A 19,919-nucleotide genomic window follows, 5' to 3' on the forward strand; every position below is an offset into this window, starting at 1 on the left:
TCTCATCTGTATTACATTTATGACTGCATGGTGGCAAAAAGCATTGCTGCTATATCCGCACGCTTTTTGTCCTCATGCAAGGCCTGGGTTGTTGTGTCTCAAAAAGCATGGCCTTCTTCTCCTCCTGCGCCTGCTCCTGTTCCATCACGTGTGCTGCTGCTGCTGGGTTAGCGGTTGCCGCCCGGTCCCTGTTTATTGAACCTCTTATCTTTATTACATTTATGACTGCATGCATGGCGGTAAAAAGCATGCTATCCGCACGCTTCTTGTCCTCATGCAAGGCCTGGGTTGTTGTGTCTCACAAAGCGTGGCCTTCTCCTCCTGCGCCTCCTCCTGTTCCATCACGTGTGCTGCTGCTGCTGGGTTAGCGTTGCCGGTCCCTGTTTATGGAACCTCTCATCTTTATTACATTTATGACTGCATGGCGGTAAAAAGCATGCTATCCGCACGCTTCTTGTCCTCATGCAAGGCCTGGGTTGTTTTGTCTCACAAAGCGTGGCCTTCTCCTCCTGCGCCTCCTCCTGTTCCATCACGTCTGCTGCTGCTGGGTTAGCGTTGCCGCCCGGTCCCTGTTTATTGAACCTCTTATCTTTATTATATTTATGACTGCATGCATGGCGGTACAAAGCATACTATCCGCACGCTTCTTGTCCTCATGCAAGGCCTGGGTTGTTGTGTCTCACAAAGCGTGGCCTTCTCCTCCTGCGCCTCCTCCTGTTCCATCACGTCTGCTGCTGCTGGGTTAGCGTTGCCGCGTGGTCCCTGTTTATGGAACCTCTTATCTTTATTACATTTATGACTGCATGGCGGTACAAAGCATGCTATCCGCACGCTTCTTGTCCTCATGCAAGGCCTGGGTTGTTGTGTCTCAAAGCGTGGCCTTCTCCTCCTGCGCCTCCTCCTGTTCCATCACGTGTGCTGCTGCTGGTGCTGGGTTAGCGTTACCGGTCCCTTTTCCTGGAACCTCTTCTCTGTATTACACTTATGACTGCATGGCGACAAAAAGCATGTTACCTGTGCAAAGAAACATGACATTCTCCACATTTAAAAGACAGTTTTTCCTTTGAAACTTTACAATCAATTTTCTCAAAAACTATAAGCTCTTTTTCAAATATTTTTTTCCCCTTGTACCCACTCCCAAGGTGCACATACCCTGCTAATTTGGGGTATGTAGCATGTAAGGAAGCTTTACAAAGCACGAAAGTTCGGGTCCCCATTGACTTCCATTATGTTCGGAGTTCGGCGCGAACACCCGAACATCGCGGCGATGTTCGGCGAACGTTCGCGAACCCGAACATCTAGGTGTTCGCCCAACACTAGCATAGATGTCCTGGCACCCTAGACTTCGCCCTCCATGAACCTACAAACCCCCACCAAACTACACCACAAGTGTGCTGGCTGTCCCAGCTGTCACTTCTCCCTTACTTCTCCTGCCCGGTTTAGGTAGCTACAGCAGGCATGGTCGGAAGAGCCAATTTCCGATTCCGCGGTAATTCCGCATACCACCATAACAAAATTCCGCTTCCTCTACATTCCGGTGGAATTCCGCTACATTCCGCGGAATTCCGCGGTATTCCGCTACGTGCACTTTCCGTATTTTTAAACGGATTTCCGTAAATTTAGGAGGAATTACTCAATCGCTCATTTGAAATATCGTTTTTGTATCTGAAATTTAAGATGATCATCAATACTGTTGATAACAGTCTACTGTTAATAAAGTTGATTTGTATTTTGTAAATTGGGATAAAAAAAATGTTGAAACCGTTATTTTAGCGCGGTAACTTTCCGCTGATTATGATTGGTCAACTCATTCCGCATCTCCTGATTGGTCAATTCATTCCGATTCCGATTTTGCCGGAATTCCGAATTCCGGATTGCAATTTCCGAATTCCGCGGAACCATGCGGAAACCCCAATTCCGGCGGAATTTCGGAATTTTAGCTTCCGCGGAATTCGGAAGCCCATGCCTGAGCTACAGGTGTTTCTTAGGATTAGGTTGCCAAAGGTACCCTCAGTATTAAGTAGCTAGAGGTGCCCCGACTGAAGGGAGATCTCGTTAGTGGAATGTTGAGAGTAGGTGGAGTAAACTCTCATTTACGCTCTGCTCGGGACTCTGCATAGGGAAGGAGGCACTGGGGAAGGTGAATAAGCCGCCTTTCCATCATCAGGCGCCTGTAGGCTCGTGCCTACAGTGCCTTATGCTAAATCCAGCCCTGAATGGGAGAACGGCCTTACTGATGAATTTAGTTGTGCTTTAGGTGCATTTCTAGTCGTAATTTTAAAAAGAAAATGAAAGAAGTTTAGCATTTCCAGTCTTGGGTCTTAGGTCTGTGTAAGCTATATGTGTTGTGCACTGCAGTAGGAAACTGAGGTTTTCATTAGCGTAGGCAACTGACCTTATTTAAAAGTGACAATAGCCTCAGATTTTGTGGTCAGCGCAGGTAACAGGCGTAATTGGTCTCGGAGGAATCACAGAGTGATGCTGGTAATCTTGCGTAGGGGTAAACAGCACACAGCAGGCCTGGATTTACCTCCCAGGAGTCTATAGGCACAGATGTCCTGGCACCCCAGACTTCACCCTCCATGACCCTACAGACACCCGCCCAACCACACCGCAAGTGTGCTGGCTGACCCAGCTGTCACCTCTCCCTTACTTCCCTTGTCCATCATAAGTAGCTACGGATGCCTCTAAGCATTAGGCAGCCAGAGGTACCCTCAATGTTAAAGTGGATCCGAGATAAACTTTTACTCATTGCGTAATTGTGTTCCTTTCCTATTGTTTATAGGGCATTTCTCAAGCCAAATACTTTTTTGTTTTAATACTTTAATTCCCTATAAACTAAACAAGCCACACCCACAGGTTTTCAGAGAGCCAAGGCACTTCCAGACAGTAGCAAGGGCTCATGGGAGCTCAGTTTGGGCAGGAGGAGGGGGAGGTATTACTAGCCAGAGATTTCAGAGGCAGAGGGGAGGAGGAGAGGGGATTAGGTTTTTTTGCTCAAGATACAGATAAGCCGGCCTCTGTGTAATGCTTACAAACAACATGGCCACTGTCGTATCACAGGAAGAAATAATCATATTCTATTGAAGCTGTTTGCAGCTAGATTTGCTGTGTAAACTATCTAAACTTTAGATAAGATACATAGATAAGTTACTTGTTATAGTTAGTTTTTCCTCTCGGATCCGCTTTAAGTAGCTTGAAATGCCTCTAAGTATTAGGAAGCCAGAGGTACCTCAGTATTAGGTAGCTAGAGGTGCCCCTGACTGAAGGGAAATCTCATCACTGGAATGCCAAGAGCTGGGTGAGTAACCTCTCATTGATGCTCTGCTTGGGACTCTGCATAAGAAAGGAGGGAGAGAGACGCTCAGGGAGGGGAGTGAGCCGCCTTTCCATCATCAGGCGCCTGTAGGCATGTGCCTACAGTGCCTTCTGGTGAATCCGGCACTGGCACACAGTGATTTCACCCCCAGTAGAATCCTGTATCTCCTGGGCCGGTTTTAGAGGAAATGAGGCCTTGGGCAAAAAATGAGCATGCGGTTCCTGTATAGTGGTGTTATGTTGCTGTTCTCTCCACCCACATAACTGTGTTAGGTGGTCATTGTCCTCCATATGGTGGCATTAGGGTAACCTTTGCCCTCCCCAGCAATGCGCTAGAACATCAAATCCCACCTGTCCTGCCCTACGCTCCCTTCTTCCTTCCTCAGTGCTTTACAGCCTCCTGTTTCTACCCATTGGCATCCCAAAAGCTTGAACACTAACACAACATGCTGGTGGGTCATGGAGATGGTAGGACACCGCGAAGAAGCAAGGAGGAGACCGATAGCTAGAGAGGTGAGATATGACACCCTGCTGTGCATTCTGCATTATCCCCTTGCTGCCAGCCCTCTGACAGTAGTGACACCGTGTTTGAGCTGCCCCTCAATAGTGACACCCTTTAAGATGGAAGATTTGGGGGCCTCTACAGTCTCTGGGGCCTTGGACAATTGCTGGCTTGCTCGAGACTCTCCACCTAACATAGCCCATGGATCTGACTATGCTACATTAAACGACTTGCCAAGGGGCGGAATGCACTGCTGAGAGAAACAAGGATATTTATCAGTGGGCCCAGTAAGCTCAACCTTTTTTTTACAATAAAGAATGTAGAGTAAAGTAGGCCCTCACTGCAAAAAAATTGCCACAGAGAGTGCTGCTGGTATTAAAGTCTAAGTTTTTTAGACAATAGGGATGAATTGGCAGCACTCCTGCACCAGGCCACATCTGAAATGACTACCAACAAAGGTGTGCAGAGCCCCCTAGAGGCAAATACACACCTTGTATTCAACACAGATGCTAAACTATGCACTAGATTCCTAAACGCAGATTAAAAACAGAATGCAAACTTGAAATAGCAGATGGGTGCAGCTAGCTATGAAGTAAACTTACAATTTTTTGTACAGCAGGGTGAGGTGGCAGCGCTTCCCAAGACAGGCTGAACTGAATGACAAGCAGCATAGATATGCAAAGCCTAATTATAGGCAAGATACACAACTTGAATTCAAAACATGCACCAAAGTTAACAAAATGGAGGATGTTAGCTTCCAAAAATGATCTACATGCAGAATGTTCCATACTAGACTCCTTTACCGTGATGAGGTCTTTCCTCATGGAAAGGTAGTGTGAACCTGGGGGTAGCTGGCCATAAAATGCTTTACACATTTTTTAGACAACAGGGAAGCATTGTCAGCACTCCTGGTAATAAGAGGTTAGGGTCCCTTCCATGAAGGATGACCTCATCGCGGTGGAAGAGTCTAGCATGGAACACTCTGAATGCAAACTGTTTTTTAAAGCTAACATCCTTCATTATGTTAGTTTTCGTGCATCTGTTTTGAATGCAAGTTGTGTACCCTGCCTATAATTAGCCTCTGCACACCTATGGTGCTAGTCATTCAGATGCAGCCTGTCTTGGGGAGCGCTACCACCTCTCCCTTCTGTATAAAAAAAAATGTAAGTATTAAAAGTTACCTATAAATAGTTACTGGAGTGCCCAAAAATTGTTACATGACTAGTGCTGACATCTTCTGATCAAAGTAACCACATTAAATGTGTATACATATATACTGTATATGTATACTGCATATGCTTCTTGATTCGACACAAAACCACAGCTCTGCCATTTTACTTCCTGCTGATACAGTAGAAATGATGATTGTATTGCCTTTGAAATTAATTGAATATTATCAGCCAGTTTAAGGAGAACTGGGACAGCCATTTTCAGTGAAAAAAAAAAAAGTTTACTTTGTCCAAGGTTAACTGGAACCATGAGCAATTTATTTTATAGGGAGGAGTAAAAAACCCATTGACCCAGGGGAAGAATTTAATTCGGCCAACCAAAGCCTCTAGCTACTGGTTAATTACCCAGATGACAGATAATTTGATTGTCAGCACAGCTGCTGAGCTTTACAAGGTGAAAGCGCTAACCAACCACTACACCATCGTGCTGTACCTGGAAGGACAACACAATCTGACAGATCTATGTCGCTACAAACTGGACACATAACATGACTGTTTTATTAACAAAATTATGATGTTGGTAATCCTATTTCTACTGTATATCTGAAATAACTGATTGTTATGCTCTTGACTACATCAATACAAATATTTTTGAATAATAAAAAAAAAAAGAACAATAAAGACAATGTACAAAAAAAAAAAATGAAATTTCAAATTCAGAAATAACAACAATATAAAAAAAAAAAAAAGTATTAAACTGTACAGGTAGTCCCCAGTTAACGAACGAGATAGGGACTGTAGGTTCGTTCTTAACCTTAACCTGTTCTTAAGTCAGAACAATGTGCCACCTCTGCCCTCTGTACCTCCTCTGTGTCCCCCTGTGCCTCCAGTGTCCCCCTCTGTGTCACCTCTGCCTTCTGTACCTGCTTATACAACTTTAAAAGCCATTTTTTCTTTGAGTTTTTTTTAAATCGATTTTCTCAAAAAGTCCAATTTGAAATTTTTTTTTGACTTGTTCCCAAGGAAACACAGAACCCATGCCGTTCGTATCGGCGGGTCGTTTGTAAGTCAGGCATTCGCAAGTCGGGGACTACCTGTACTGCATAAAAAAGTAGAAACAAGTTAAAAAAAACACTTTTCTATTGAAGAAACAAGTATAGTTTTGGAGGCTCCGTTATTTTTGCAATGTAGCTGATGGTTTAGCATCTTCAGGACAGAAAGTGAAAGGAACTTACCTGCTGTAGCCCTCTGTAAGCCCAGAAACAGCACCAGCAGGAGATGAGAAGGCAATTTTGGCAATGATTTCATATTGATTTTTTGTTCAGTTTTTGCGCAGATGATTCTTCACAGCGATCTTCTCCGACCCGGCGCTGGACATTGTGAATATTCCCTGCACTCTCGTCATCAGGACCAGCCGGTCTGAGCTCTGTTCCACAGAGATAACACTTCTGAGGCAACTCAGCATCTTATTTTAGGCCTTTCCACCTCTCGGGTGATTTCCTGTGTTTTTTGCTTTGAGTGACACAAAGGAAACTAGTCGGGGAATAGACTATATTTACAGCTCTGTGACGTGTAGCTGCGGGGTGAGAATTCTTCACTTGAGTAATAATGCAACCCAGGAATGTATCATTATCTAATTATACAGCTATATTAGTATTTACTCTTAGCAGTCAGTCTTACTTTTTATTTATTTATTTTTTGTATACCACATGTGCAGTGTAAATAACATATACTAGCCGACCCGCGGCGTACCATACGCCGCATAAGAGGGTAGAGGGCAGGAAGGGGGTATTGGGCACAGAGGCAGGGAGGGGGGTTGGACCCCCCCTCAACTGGGTCCCCCATGTGTGCTCTACCTCCAGCCTAAGCTCAGCAGGAACCCCCCCCCTCACCTGGGTCCCCCATGTGCACTCCCCCCCCCTCACCTGGGTCCCCCATGTGCACTCCCTCCTGCTTAAGCACAGTAGCAGCCGCCACTATTAGTAAGAGGCAGCGGGCGGGGATGACTCACCTCTTCCGTGTTCCATCGTGCGTTCCACTGTCGTCACTTCCTGCAATGCCGCACACTGTATTGGTGCAATTTGCCTTTTTAAAACAGAAGGAAATCTGCAATAATTCAGCTTTAAGTGAACATTTGTGGTTACCCACAATGCACTGCTACTAAATATGCAAATTACCCCTTTTCCCCCTTGGTAAGCCAAGCAAGCATACAGAGCCGCTGGTGTATAGCAAGCATATAGCTTTAAGTTTTACACAGTCATATCAAACCCACATGTAGACAGCCTGTTTCAGACTTTTGGTCCTCATCAGTACATGGCAGGGATTGATACAGCTGTATAAGATAGGGCTTGGACCAGTACAACAGAGTAACCAAGCAGCTCAGGGTGACCCAAACCACTCGGAATGTATAGGGGGATAAAAGGGACCAAAAAGACCTCCTACTAAAAAAAGCAAAGCTTGATGTAATTTGCCTTCCTAAAACAGAAGGAAATGTGCAATAATTCAGCTATAAGTGAACATTTGTGGTTACCCACAATGCACTGCTACTAAATATGCAAATAATTCCTTTTCACCCTTGATAAGTCAAGCAAGCCTATAGCTTTAAGTTTTATACAGTCATATCAAACCCACATGTGACAGCCTGTTTCAGACTTTTGGTTCTCATCAGTACATTGCTTAGTAAGCCAAGCAAGCATCCAGAGCCACTGGTGTATAGCAAGCATATAGCTTTAAATTTTACACAGTCATATCAAACCCACATGTAGACACCCTGTTTCAGACTTTTGGTCCTCATCAGTACATGGCAAGGATTGATACGGCTGTATGAGATAGGGCTTGGACCAGTACAACAGAGTAACCAAGCAGCTCAGGGTGACCCAAACTACTAAGAATGTATAGGATGATAAAAGAGACCAAAAACCCTCCTACTAAAAAAAGCAAAGCTTGGTGTAATTTTCCTTCTTAAAACAGAAGCAAATCTGCAATAATTCAGCTATAAGTGAACATTTGTGGTTACCCACAATGCACTGCTACTGAATATGCAAATTATCCCTCTTTGCCCTTGGTTTAATATGACACTACTTCTTGCTTGGACCAGCCCCTTCTTCTTGCTTGGACCAGCCCTGGGGGCAGGGCGCTACTTCTTCTTCTTGTTGTTTGAAGGTTGAGGCACTTACTCTATTATATAATTACTACTAGCTGATTGCCCGGCGTTGCCCGGGTATGTATTTGGCTGGTGTTGGCTCCACCTACTTTTTCTAACCCTTAAGCCCCATCTACACAGAGGGACATTGTAGCGATCCGGCTCGATTAGCCGCCGGATCGCCTCTTCCGTGTGCCCGCAGCTTTCCCGCTCGCCGCATTCGATTCCCCGCTCGTGCCCGCCGGCGCCGCTTATCTCCCGCACGATTCCCTGCCATTGTCCCCTCGCATCAGCGGCTCGATTGATAAGGAGCATCGCGGCCGCATCTACGCGTGTAGATGCGGCTTAACACACAATTACTCACTGACCAAGTTTGTGAGCTTTGCATTGTTTGGCACCAATAATTTGCATTGAAATGAAACAAATCTAATTGGCTGTGTGTGGCTCCACCCCCTTTTCTGAATTTGAACCCCAGTCACCCATTAACCAACTGTACCAGGTTTGAGGCCTGTGCCATTAACAGTGCAAGAATCGTAGCAATTAAATATTCCCCTTGAAAAGCAATAGGTGAAATTTGATTCACTTTTGTAGGCTCCACCCACTTTTCTGAATATTAATCCCAGTCACCCAGTGACCAACTGTGCAAAGTTTAAAAACCCTGCCATTAACAGAATTGCTGCAGTTTACATTTTCCCAGTGAAATTTATGTATGTATTTGACTGGTGTTGGCTCCGCCCACTTTCTAACCCTAACACACAAACACTCAATGACCAAGTTTGTGAGCTTTGGGGTCCTTGGCATCAATAATTTGTATATTCCCATAGAAATTAAACAAATCAGATAGGCTGTTTGTGGCTCCACCCCTCTCCAGCATTTGAACCCCAGTCACCCAATGACCAACTGTAGCAGGTTTGAGGCATCTGCTATTAACAGTGTAAAAATGGCAGCAATTTAAATATTCCACTTGAAAATCAACAGGTGAATTTTGATTGGCTATTATAGGCTCCACCCACTTCCCTGAATATTAATCTCAGTCACTCAGTGACCATCAGGGCAAAGTTTGGGAACCCTGAAATAAACAGTGTAAGAATGGCTACAGTTTACACTTTCCCAGTGAAATTTGTTTTTGGCTCCGCCCACTTTTTGTAACCTGGACACAAAGTCACTACTCAATGCCCAAGTTTGTGAGTTTTGGGGTCCTTGGCATCAATCATTTGTATTTTCCCATTAAATGAAACAAATCTGATTAACTGTTTGTGGTTCTGTCCCTTTTCTGAATTTGAACCTCAGTGACCCAATGACCAACTGTACCAGGTTTGAGGCTTGTGCCATTAACAGTACAAGAATGGCAGCAATTTTAATATTCTCCTTGAAAAGTGACATGTGATTTTTGATTGGCATTTTTAGGCTCCACCCACTTTTCTGAATATTAATCCCAGTCACCCAGTAACCAGCTATGCTAAGTTTGAGAACCCTGCCATTAACAGTGAAGAAGGGCTGCAGTATACAATTTCCCAGAAAAATCTGTTTTTAACTCCACCCACTTTTTGTAACCTTGACACACAGTCACTACTCAATGACCAAGTTTGTGAGTTTTTGGGTTCCTGGCATCAAAATTGTGCTAATGGAAGCAGTTTATCCAGCAAAGAAATCTGGCTGTTTTTGGCTCCGCCCCTTTACTGAATTTGAACCCCAAACACTTAACGCCCGACTGTAGCAGGTTTGAGGCTTCTGCCATTAACAGTGTGAGAATGGCTGCAGTTTCAATATTCCCCTTGAAAATCAATAGGTGAATTTTGATTGGCTCTTGTAGGCTCCACCTACTTTTCCAAATATTTATCCTAGTCACCCAGTGACCAACTGTGTGAAGTTTGAGAACCTTGCCATTAACAGTGTAAGAAAAGCTGCAGTTTGCATTTCCCCATGTAAAAAGTTAGTTGTTTTTGTCTCCGTCCACAATTTCTAATCTTGACATACAGTCACTTAATGACCAAGTTTATGAGCTTTGGGGTGTTTGGCATCAATAAGTTGCATTTTACCATTGAAATTAAACAAATCTGATTGGCTGTTTTTGGCCCGCTACCTTCAGAATTTAAACCCCAGTCTCCCAGTGACTGACTGTAGCAGATGTTAGGCCTCTGCCATTAAGAGTGCATGAATGTCAGCAATGTAAATATTCCCCTTGAAAATCAAAAGGTGAATTTTGATTGGCTGCTGTAGGCTCCACCCACTTTTCTGAATATTAGTCCCAGTCACCCAGTGGCCAACTGTGTCACGTTTGAGAACCCTGCCAATAACAGAATGGCTGAAATCAATCTAACAAATCTGATTGGCTGTTTGTGGCTCCACCCCTTTAGTGAATTTGGACCCCAGTCACCCAATGACTGACTGTATCAGGTTTGAGGCCTCTGCCACTAACAGTGTAAGAATGGTAGCAATGTGAATATTCCCCTTGAAAATCAATAGGTACATTTTGATTGGCTGTTGTAGGCTCCACCCACATTTCTGAATATTCATCCCAGTCACCCAGTGGCCAATTGTGTAAAGTTTGGGAACCCTGCAATGTAAAAAATGAAGTTGTTGGCACCGCCCACTTTTTCTAACCTTGACATACAGTCACTCAATCATCAAGTTTATCAGCTTTGGGGTCCTTGGTATCAATACTTTGTATATTCCCATTGAAAAACAAACAAATCTGGCTGTTTGTGGCTCCGCCCCCTTCCTGAATTTGGACCCTAGTCACCCAGTGACCAACTGTACCAGGTTTGAGGCATCTGCTATTACCAGTATAAGAGAATGGTAGCAGATGGAACATTCCCTTTGAAAATCAAAAGGTGAATTTTTATTGGCTGTTGTAGGCTCCACCCACCTTTCAAAATCCTAATCTGTCACCCAATGGCCAACTGTGCAAAGTTTGAGAACCCTGCTATTAACGGTGTAAGAATGGCTGCAGTTTATATTTTCCAGTGAAATTTGTTTTTAGCTCCGCCCACTTTTTGTAACCTTGACACACAGTCACCCAGTGACCAAGTGTGTGAGTTTTCAGGTTCCTGGCATCAAAAATGTGTGATTTGAAGCAGTTTATCCACCAAGGAAATCTGATTGGCTGTATGTGGCCCCGCCCCTTTAGTGAATTTGGACCCCAGTCACCCACTGACTGACTGTAGCAAGTTTGAAGCCTCTGCCATTAAAAGTGTAAGAATAGCAGCAGTTTAAATATTCCCCTTGAAAATCAATAGGTGAATTTTGATTGGCTGTTGTAGGCTCCACCCATTTTCTTGAATCTTAATCGCATTTACCCAGTGACCAAGTGCGCCAAGTTTGAGAACCCTGCCATTAACAGTCTAAGAATGGCTGCAGTTTACATTTTTCCATGTAAAATGAACAGCTGAAATTTGATTTGCTGTTTTATGCTCCGCCCACTTTTCCTGGATTTGTAACCTCGGTCCCCAAGTGACCACCTGTGCCAAGTGTGGGGACTCTGGCTTGATTACTGTGAGAATGGCAGCCTTTTACATTTTTTCCATTGACTTGAATGGGTGAAATCTGATTTGCTGTTTGTAGCTCCGCCCAGGTGTGCAGGGGAGACCCGAGACCCCCAGAACATATCATCCCAGGTAGTAAGGGATCTGTGTACCAAGTTTCATTCAAATCGGTCAAGCCGTTTTTGCGTGATCGCGGCACATACACACACACATACACACACACATACATACATCCGATTTTATATATATAGACTAGCTGATTGCCCGGCGTTGCCCGGGTATGTATTTGGCTGGTGTTGGCTCCGCCTACTTTTTCTAACCCTAACACACAATTACTCACTGAGCAAGTTTGTGAGCTTTGCGGTCTTTGGTATCAATAATCTGCATTGAAATGAAACAAATCTGATTAGCTGTGTGTGGCTCCACCCCCTTTTCTGAATTTGAACCTCAGTCACCCAAAAACCAACCGTACCAGGTTTGAGGCCTGTGCCATTAACAGTTCAAGAATGGTAGCAATTAAATACTGCCCTTGAAAAGCAACAGGTGAAGTTTGATTCACTTGTGTAGGCTCCACCCACCTTTCTGAATATTAATCCCAGTCACCCAGTGACTAACTGTGCAAAGTTTAAAAACCCTGCCATTAACAGAATGGCTGCAGTTTACATTTTCCCAGTGAAATTTGTATTTGTCTCCACCCACTGATGACCCGGCGTTGCCCGGCTATGTATTTGACTGGTGTTGGCTCTGCCCACTTTCTAACCCTAACACACAAACACTCAATGACCAAGTTTGTGAGCTTTGGGGTCCTTGGCATCAATAATTTGTATATTTCCATAGAAATAAAACAAATCAGATAGGCTGTTTGTGGCTCCACCCCTCTCCAGCATTTGAACCCCAGTCACCCAATGACCAACTGTAGCAGGTTTGAGGCATCTGCTATTAACAGTGTCAAAATGGCAGAAATTTAAATATTCCCACTTGAAAATCAACAGGTGAATTTTGATTGGCTATTATAGGCTCCACCCACGTCCCTGAATATTAATCTCAGTCACTCAATGACCATCTGGGCAAAGATTGGGAACCCTGAAATAAATGTAAGAAGGGCTGCAGTTTACACTTTCCCAGTGAAATGTGTTTTTGGCTCCGCCCACTTTTTGTAAGCTGGACACAAAGTCACTACTCAATGCCCAAGTTTGTGAGTTTTGGGGTCCTTGGCATCAATTATTTGTATTTTCCCATGAAATGAAACACATCTGATTCACTGTTTGTGGCTCTGTCCCCTTTTCTGAATTTGAACCTCAGTGACCCAATGACCAACTGTACCAGGTTTGAGGCTTGTGCCATCAACAGTGCAAGAATGGCATCAATTTTAATATTCTCCTTGAAAAGTGACATTTGATTTTTGATTGGCATTTTTAGGCTCCACCCACTTTTCTGAACATTAATCCCAGTCACTCAGTAACCAGCTATGCTAAGTTTGAGAACCCTGCTATTAACAGTGAAGAAGGGCTGCAGTTTACAATTTCCCAGAAAAATCTGTTTTTAACTCCACCCACTTTTTGTAACCTTGACACACAGTCACTACTCAATGACCAAGTTTGTGAGCTTTTGGGTTCCTGGCATCAAAATTGTGCTAATGGAAGCAGTTTATCCAGCAACGAAATCTGTTTTTGGCTCCGCCCCTTTACTGAATTTGAACCCCAGACACTTAACGACCGACTGTAGCAGGTTTGAGGCCTCTGCTATTAACAGTGTAAGAATGACTGCAGTTTCAATATTCCCCTTGAAAATCAATAGGTGAATTTTGATTGGCTCTTGTAGGCTCCACCTACTTTTCCAAATATTAATCCTAGTCACCCAGTGACCAACTGTGTGAAGTTTGAGAACACTGCCATTAACAGTGTAAGAAAAGCTGCAGTTTACATTTTCCCATGTAAAAAGTTAGTTGTTTGTTGGCCACTATTTCTAATCTTGACATACAGTCACTTAATGACCACGTTTATGAGCTTTGGGGTCCTTGGCATCAATAAGTTGCATTTTACCATTGAAATTAAACAAATCTGATTGGCTGTTTTTGGCCCGCTCCCTTCAGAATTTAAACCCCAGTCTCCCAGTGACTGACTGTAGCAGATGTTAGGCCTCTGCCATTAAGAGTGCATGAATGACAGCAATGTAAATATTCCCCTTGAAAATCAAAAGGTTAATTTTGATTGGCTGCTGTAGGCTCCACCCACTTTTCTGAATCTTAGTCCCAGTTACCCAGTGGCCAACTGTGTCACGTTTGAGAACCCTGCCAATAACAGAATGGCTGAAATCAATCTAACAAATCTGATTGGCTGTTTGTGGCTCCACCCCCTTAGTGAATTTGGACCCCAGTCACCCAATGACTGACTGTATCAGGTTTGAGGCCTCTGCCACTAACAGTGTAAGAATGGTAGCAATGTGAATATTCCCCTTGAAAATCAATAGGTACATTTTGATTGGCTGTTGTAGGCTCCACCCACATTTCTGAATATTCATCCCAGTCACCCAGTGGCCAATTGTGTAAAGTTTGGGAACCCTGCAATGTAAAAAATGAAGTTGTTGGCACCGCCCACTTTTTCAAACCTTGACATACAGTCACTCAATTGTATATCTTGGTATCAATACTTTGTATATTCCCATTGAAAAATAAACAAATCTGGCTGTTTGTGGCTCCGCCCCCTTCCTGAATTTGGACCCTAGTCACCCAGTGACCAACTGTACCAGGTTTAAGGCATCTGCTTTTACCAGTATAAGAGAATGGTCGCAGATGAAATATTCCCTTTAAAAATCAAAAGATGAATTTTTATTGGCTGTTGTAGGCTCCACCCACCTTCCAAAATCTCAATCTGTCACCCAATGACCAAATGTGCAAAGTTTGAGAACCCTGCCATTAACGGTGTAAGAATGGCTGCAGTTTTTATTTTCCCAGTAAAAGTAGTTGGCTCCACCCACTTTTTGTAACCTTTACACACAGTCACTCAATGACCAAGTTTGTGAGCTTTCAGGTTCCTGGCATCAAAAATGTGTGAATGGAAGCAGTTTATCCACCAAGTAAATCTGATTGGCTGTATGTGGCCCCGCCCCTTTAGTGAATTTGGATCCCAGTCACCCAATGACCGACTGTAGCAAGTTTGAAGCCTCTGCCATTAAAAGTGTAAGAATAGCAGCAGTTTAAATATTCCCCTTGAAAATCAATAGGTGAAGTTTGATTGGCTGTTGTAGGCTCCATCCATTTTCTTGAATCTTAATCGCATTCACCCAATGACCAACTGTGGCAAGTTTAAGACCCCTGCGATTAACAGTCTAAGAATGGCTGCAGTTTACATTTTCCAATTTAAAATGAACGGCTGAAATTTGATTGGCTGTTTTATGCTCCGCCCACTTTTCCTGGATTTGTAACCTCGTCCACCAAGTGACCAACTGTGCCATGTGTGGGGACTCTGGCTTGATTACTGTGAGAATGGCAGACTTTTCCATTTTTTCCATTGACTTGAATGGGTGGAATCTGATTTGCTGTTTGTAGCTCCGCCCACGTGTGCAGAGGGGCCGCGAGACCCCCAGAACATATCATCCCAGGTAGTAAGGGATCTGCATACCAAGTTTCGTTCAAATCGGTCAAGCCGTTTTCGCGTGATCGCGGCACATACACACACACACATACACACACACATACACACACACATACATACATCCGATTTTATATATATAGATTCCCCCTCCAGGCCGCCATGGATAGTGGGGGAATGATATAATTCGGCTTCCAGCGATTGCTGGAGGTCGAATTATTGTGTTTTTTAAGCAACTTCGGCTCCGTCTTCTGACGGTGCCGACGTTACTCACTGAGCGCCGCTATAGACTGATTCCCATTACAGTCTATGGCGGCACTCGCTGCGCCCAAATCTAGCAGTGCTGAAAAGCACTGCTCCACGACCGCTTTGCAGTATTGGTTTTTTGACCCTGCATAGTTTGACATGCGAAAGCAAATGCATATTTGCATGAGCATTGCCTCATGAATAGTCAATTAGGCCAGATTTGCAAAGCCAGACTTGCTAGGGTTAAGCCTCCTTTCCACAGACTGTTGATAGGCAGTGAAATGCCTCTCAAACTCTCTCAACTGCTCACTGCTGCCTAGTAACTGCTTGTTGCTGCCTGATAACTGCTTGTTGCTGCCTGATAATTTCTTACTTGTGCCTGGTAACTGCTTGCTGAGCACACAGCTCAACAGTCCGTGGAAAGGAGGCATCAAACTTGGTCTTTGAGCACGCATACATTTTCTCATGCAAAGTACTTCTTCTTCTTGCTGGAAGGTTGAGGCCCTTAAGGTGCGTACACACATGCGACTATAGTCGTTTGTAACGATCGTTCCCCGATCTTTACCAACGACGATCGTTACAAAAAACGAACCACCGACTATTAAGGCAAACGACGAACGAGCCAAATCGTTACAAAAGAAAGTTCTGTCTCGGCGGATTTTAACCAACGACGATCGTTTGCAAAAGTAGTACATCGTTGGAAACGGTCGTTCGTACTAGGCTTGACATGCGCATTTCACTATTTCTCCATGGAACTTCTCATTTTTATGCGCAGACGCAATAGGTGCTTTTACGTGGTGTAACGTTCGTTCTAACGATGTGATCGTTACACACCTTTTAAAACTATCTTTACTTAGGTCGTTCTTTCATCAATTAAAAGTTCGTTCGTCGTTCTCAACGAACGATCGTTGTCGCATGTGTGTACGTAGCATCATTCAATTATGAATAGCCAATTAGGCCAGATTTGCAAACCCAGACTTGCTAGGGTTAGGCCTCCTTTCCACGGACTGTTAATAGGCAGTGAAATGCCTCTCAAACTCTCTCAACTGCTCACTGCTGCCTAGTAACTGCTCACTGCTGCCTGGTAACTGCTCACTGCTGCCTAGTAACTGCTTGTTGCTGCCTGATAACTGCTTGTTGCTGCCTGATAACTTCTTACCTGTGCCTGGTAACTGCTTGCTGAGCACACAGCTCAACAGTCCGTGGAAAGGAGGCCTCAAACTTGGTCTTTGAGCACGCATACATTTTCTCATGCAAAGTACTTCTTCTTCTTGCTGGATGGTTGAGGCACTTACTGAATTATATATTTAGATATTTTTGTACTGTTATGTATTGTAGAGTGACCAGATTTTTGTCAATTCAACCTGGGACGGTTGGGGGGAAGAGGGGGGGGGGAGTGCCGAAAAATGGGGGGCTGTGCCGCGCCGAAAAATGGGCATGGCCATGATATTGTATGGGCGGAGCTAACAATGATGTAACAGCGAGGCATAAGAAAGCAGGTTTTACGCCATGATGTGGTCAAACGAGGTTTCGCATCATGGGTGTGCAGAAACTGTGTGATGCTATTTAATAGTAGACCGTAACCCCAAAGCAGCAAACATAGCCAACTATGACCATTAAATAATAAATGCAGCAACAGTTACCCCAGACACCAGAAAATTAACGCAATGTGGGCAACATGTCAGCACAAAATAAACGCATTGCGGGCAACATGTCAGCACAAAATAAACGCATTGCGGGCAACATGACAGCACAAAATAAACGCATTGTGGGCAACATTTCAGCACAAAATAAACGCATTACGGGCAACATTTCAGCACAAAATAAACGCATTGCGGGCAACATGACAGCACAAAATAAACGCATTGTGGGCAACACCTGGGGAAAAAAAAAGAATTTACTCACCTGACAGAAGACTCCTCTGGTGTGCAGCCCCCCGGACGATCCTCCTGCAGCACATCTCCCGCGCTGACAGGCAGAGCAGGGCTACGGCAAGACGGCGCCCGAAGCCCTGTACTGGAGACACAAATAGTCTCCAGTACAGGGCTTCGGCGGCCATCTTCTCGTAGCCATGCTCTGCCGGAAGAGGAAGACTAAGGAGGCTGGAGCGGGGCTGCAGGCTATGAACTGGCTCGGCATCTATTAGACGCCACAGCCAGTTCATTCATTACGCTGGCCAGAGTCCAGAGGCCGGGACGTCCCGCAGCTATAAGCGGGACGTTTCCCGGGACCTCATGCTTCCTGGGACAGCGGACCCCGAAGGCGGGACGCGTCCCAGGTAAAGCGGGACGTATGGTCAGCGTAGCATAGTGCATCATGTAATTTTTGCTTTTGTATGTGTTTGTTTATGTATTAAGTTTTTATTCTCGAACATAAATATCAACATATCAATTTTAAAGAGTACCTAAATTAAAAATTACAGTTTGCTTTAAACCTAATAAGTTGCCAAGATATAAAAAACTCACACATGATAAAGTGTGATTTTCTCACGCCCAGGGTCCGTATTCCACTTATGGTCTTGAAATCCCCACCCCCAGTGCGAAATTGGGCCAGGGGCATATTTTTTCTTTCCTAACCATAGGTGCAAAGGATACTGGGGGATTGATGTCATAACTCCACCCCTCATGTCCATGTGATCTAATCTAGGCAGGCAGACCGACATCTGAAATAATTATAGCAGACAGACATGATAAGACAGGCTGCTGCAGTTTTCCTGTGTCTTCTTTGTGAGAAGTAATTTGATCCATGCAGGCAGGCATAGAGCAGGGGAGGGAGGGGCAGGGGAGTTACCTAGGCTGAAGAGGTGGACACAATGCTTTCAGCTTCGGGAGTAATACGGAAGTGCTACTTACAGATATAGATGTGAGTCTGTTCTATCCAATATGATGTACCAGATGTAAACTTTATATGTTCATCTAACTGTACACAGTGCATAGACTACATATACAGTATGTATTGCCATTCAGACCTTTTTTTGGCTGGAGGTGGTCTTTAACCTCCTCAGCGGTATGGACGAATATATCCGTCCATCACCGCCGGAGGTCGCCGCTCAGGCCCTGCTGGGCCGATTTTTACAAAATAAAAAGCAGCACACGCAGCCGGCACTTTGCCAGCCGCGTGTGCTGCCTGATCGCCGCCGCTCTGCGGCGATCCGCCGCGAGCAGCGGCGAAAGAGGGTCCCCCCAGCCGCCCGAGCCCTGCGCAGCCGGAACAAAAGTTCCGGCCAGTGCTAAGGGCTGGATCGGAGGCGGCTGACGTCAGGACGTCGGCTGACGTCCATGACGTCACTCCGATCGTCGCTATGGCGACGATGTAAGCAAAACAAGGAAGGCTGCTCATTGCGGCCTTCCTTGTTTATCCTGGGCGCCGGAGGCAATCGGAAGAACGCCTCCGGAGCGCCCTCTAGTTTTCAGTTTTTTTCAGTTGGCTGCATGAAACAGTTTTTTTTTTATTTAAACAAAACCCTCCCGCAGCCTCCCTGGCGATCTTAATAGAACGCCAGGGAGGTTAAAGGACATTTGAAGCTCCCAAATTTAAATAAAACCTTTGTAAAGGGAAGGATCTAGACACTATAGAGCCTACACTGTTCTCACTCCACCCTTGTACCTGTGCTGACCCCGGTAGAACGAAGCCACTCATACACGGTTTTTCCTCTCTGCACAAGTGGCTTAATTCTACTGGACATGTGCCGCCGACGGATGTACTTGTACACAGCCAGGAGAAGAAGGAGATCCTAAACAGTAGCAGTGTGGTTGAGGAGGATCTGGGAAGCCTCTGGACCATCTAGAGGCTTCCTGCTTCATAGGTAAGCAGTAGATAAGAAACATGACAATGAAACTGAATGTTTCTTTGCAGCAAAGGATTATTATACCCAGGTCACTACCTGTGCTGTGTCCGTAGCACTCCATGGCTCTGATACGTTCTCCATCTGGCTGTGAAGAAGGAAGTGTCAGGACCATGTAGATAGCGAATTAATTGTACCATTCCTTACTCTACCTTATTTTTAAACAATACCCCAAGGGTGTAACTAGAGGGGGGCTTAAAATCTTCCCCAAAATGTTCACGCCCCCCCTAGCGTGACCCCTGCAGACTGTGGGGACCCAGTGGGAAACCTCATAGACCAACGGCTGATCCCTGCACATGGTAATTTGGGTGTGACCATTAATTTGTAAGAAATAAGGGACCCACCAAACAAATAGGTGTAGCAATGTTGTGCGAGTGGAGGAGGTAGCTGAAGCGAGCGGCCAACCCAAAGCACAGCGACTGAAGGCCGTGGCTGAGGGTCTCGACATGCAATTTTAGGGTTTGTGTTTCCCGCTGTGTCCGTTACTTGATACAAATTGGTGGTTGCAACCAAATTGCCCAAAACAGGGAGCAGCCCTTGGTCTATGAGGTTTCCTGCTTTGGTCTATGAGGTTTCCTGCTGGGGCCGCTGAACCAGGCTAGTGCCATCCCATCCGCCATGGG

At 44.9% G+C, this 19,919-nt stretch overlaps 1 protein-coding gene across 1 annotated transcript in view; it reads right to left on the bottom strand.

Moving 5' to 3' along the window:
* LOC137545103 (cell surface glycoprotein CD200 receptor 1-A-like) overlaps positions 1 to 6,378 on the bottom strand; it is a 67,491-nt gene extending 61,113 nt beyond the window's left edge. The window contains exon 1 of the mRNA XM_068266213.1: positions 6,225 to 6,378. Within this exon, the coding sequence (XP_068122314.1) occupies positions 6,225 to 6,297 (73 nt within the window). The 5' untranslated portion in view covers positions 6,298 to 6,378. The remainder of the gene's footprint in view (positions 1 to 6,224) is intronic.
* Positions 6,379 to 19,919: the final 13,541 nt, after the last annotated feature.

This window comes from Hyperolius riggenbachi, chromosome 2 (assembly GCF_040937935.1).
Source record: "Hyperolius riggenbachi isolate aHypRig1 chromosome 2, aHypRig1.pri, whole genome shotgun sequence".
NCBI lineage: Eukaryota > Metazoa > Chordata > Amphibia > Anura > Hyperoliidae > Hyperolius > Hyperolius riggenbachi.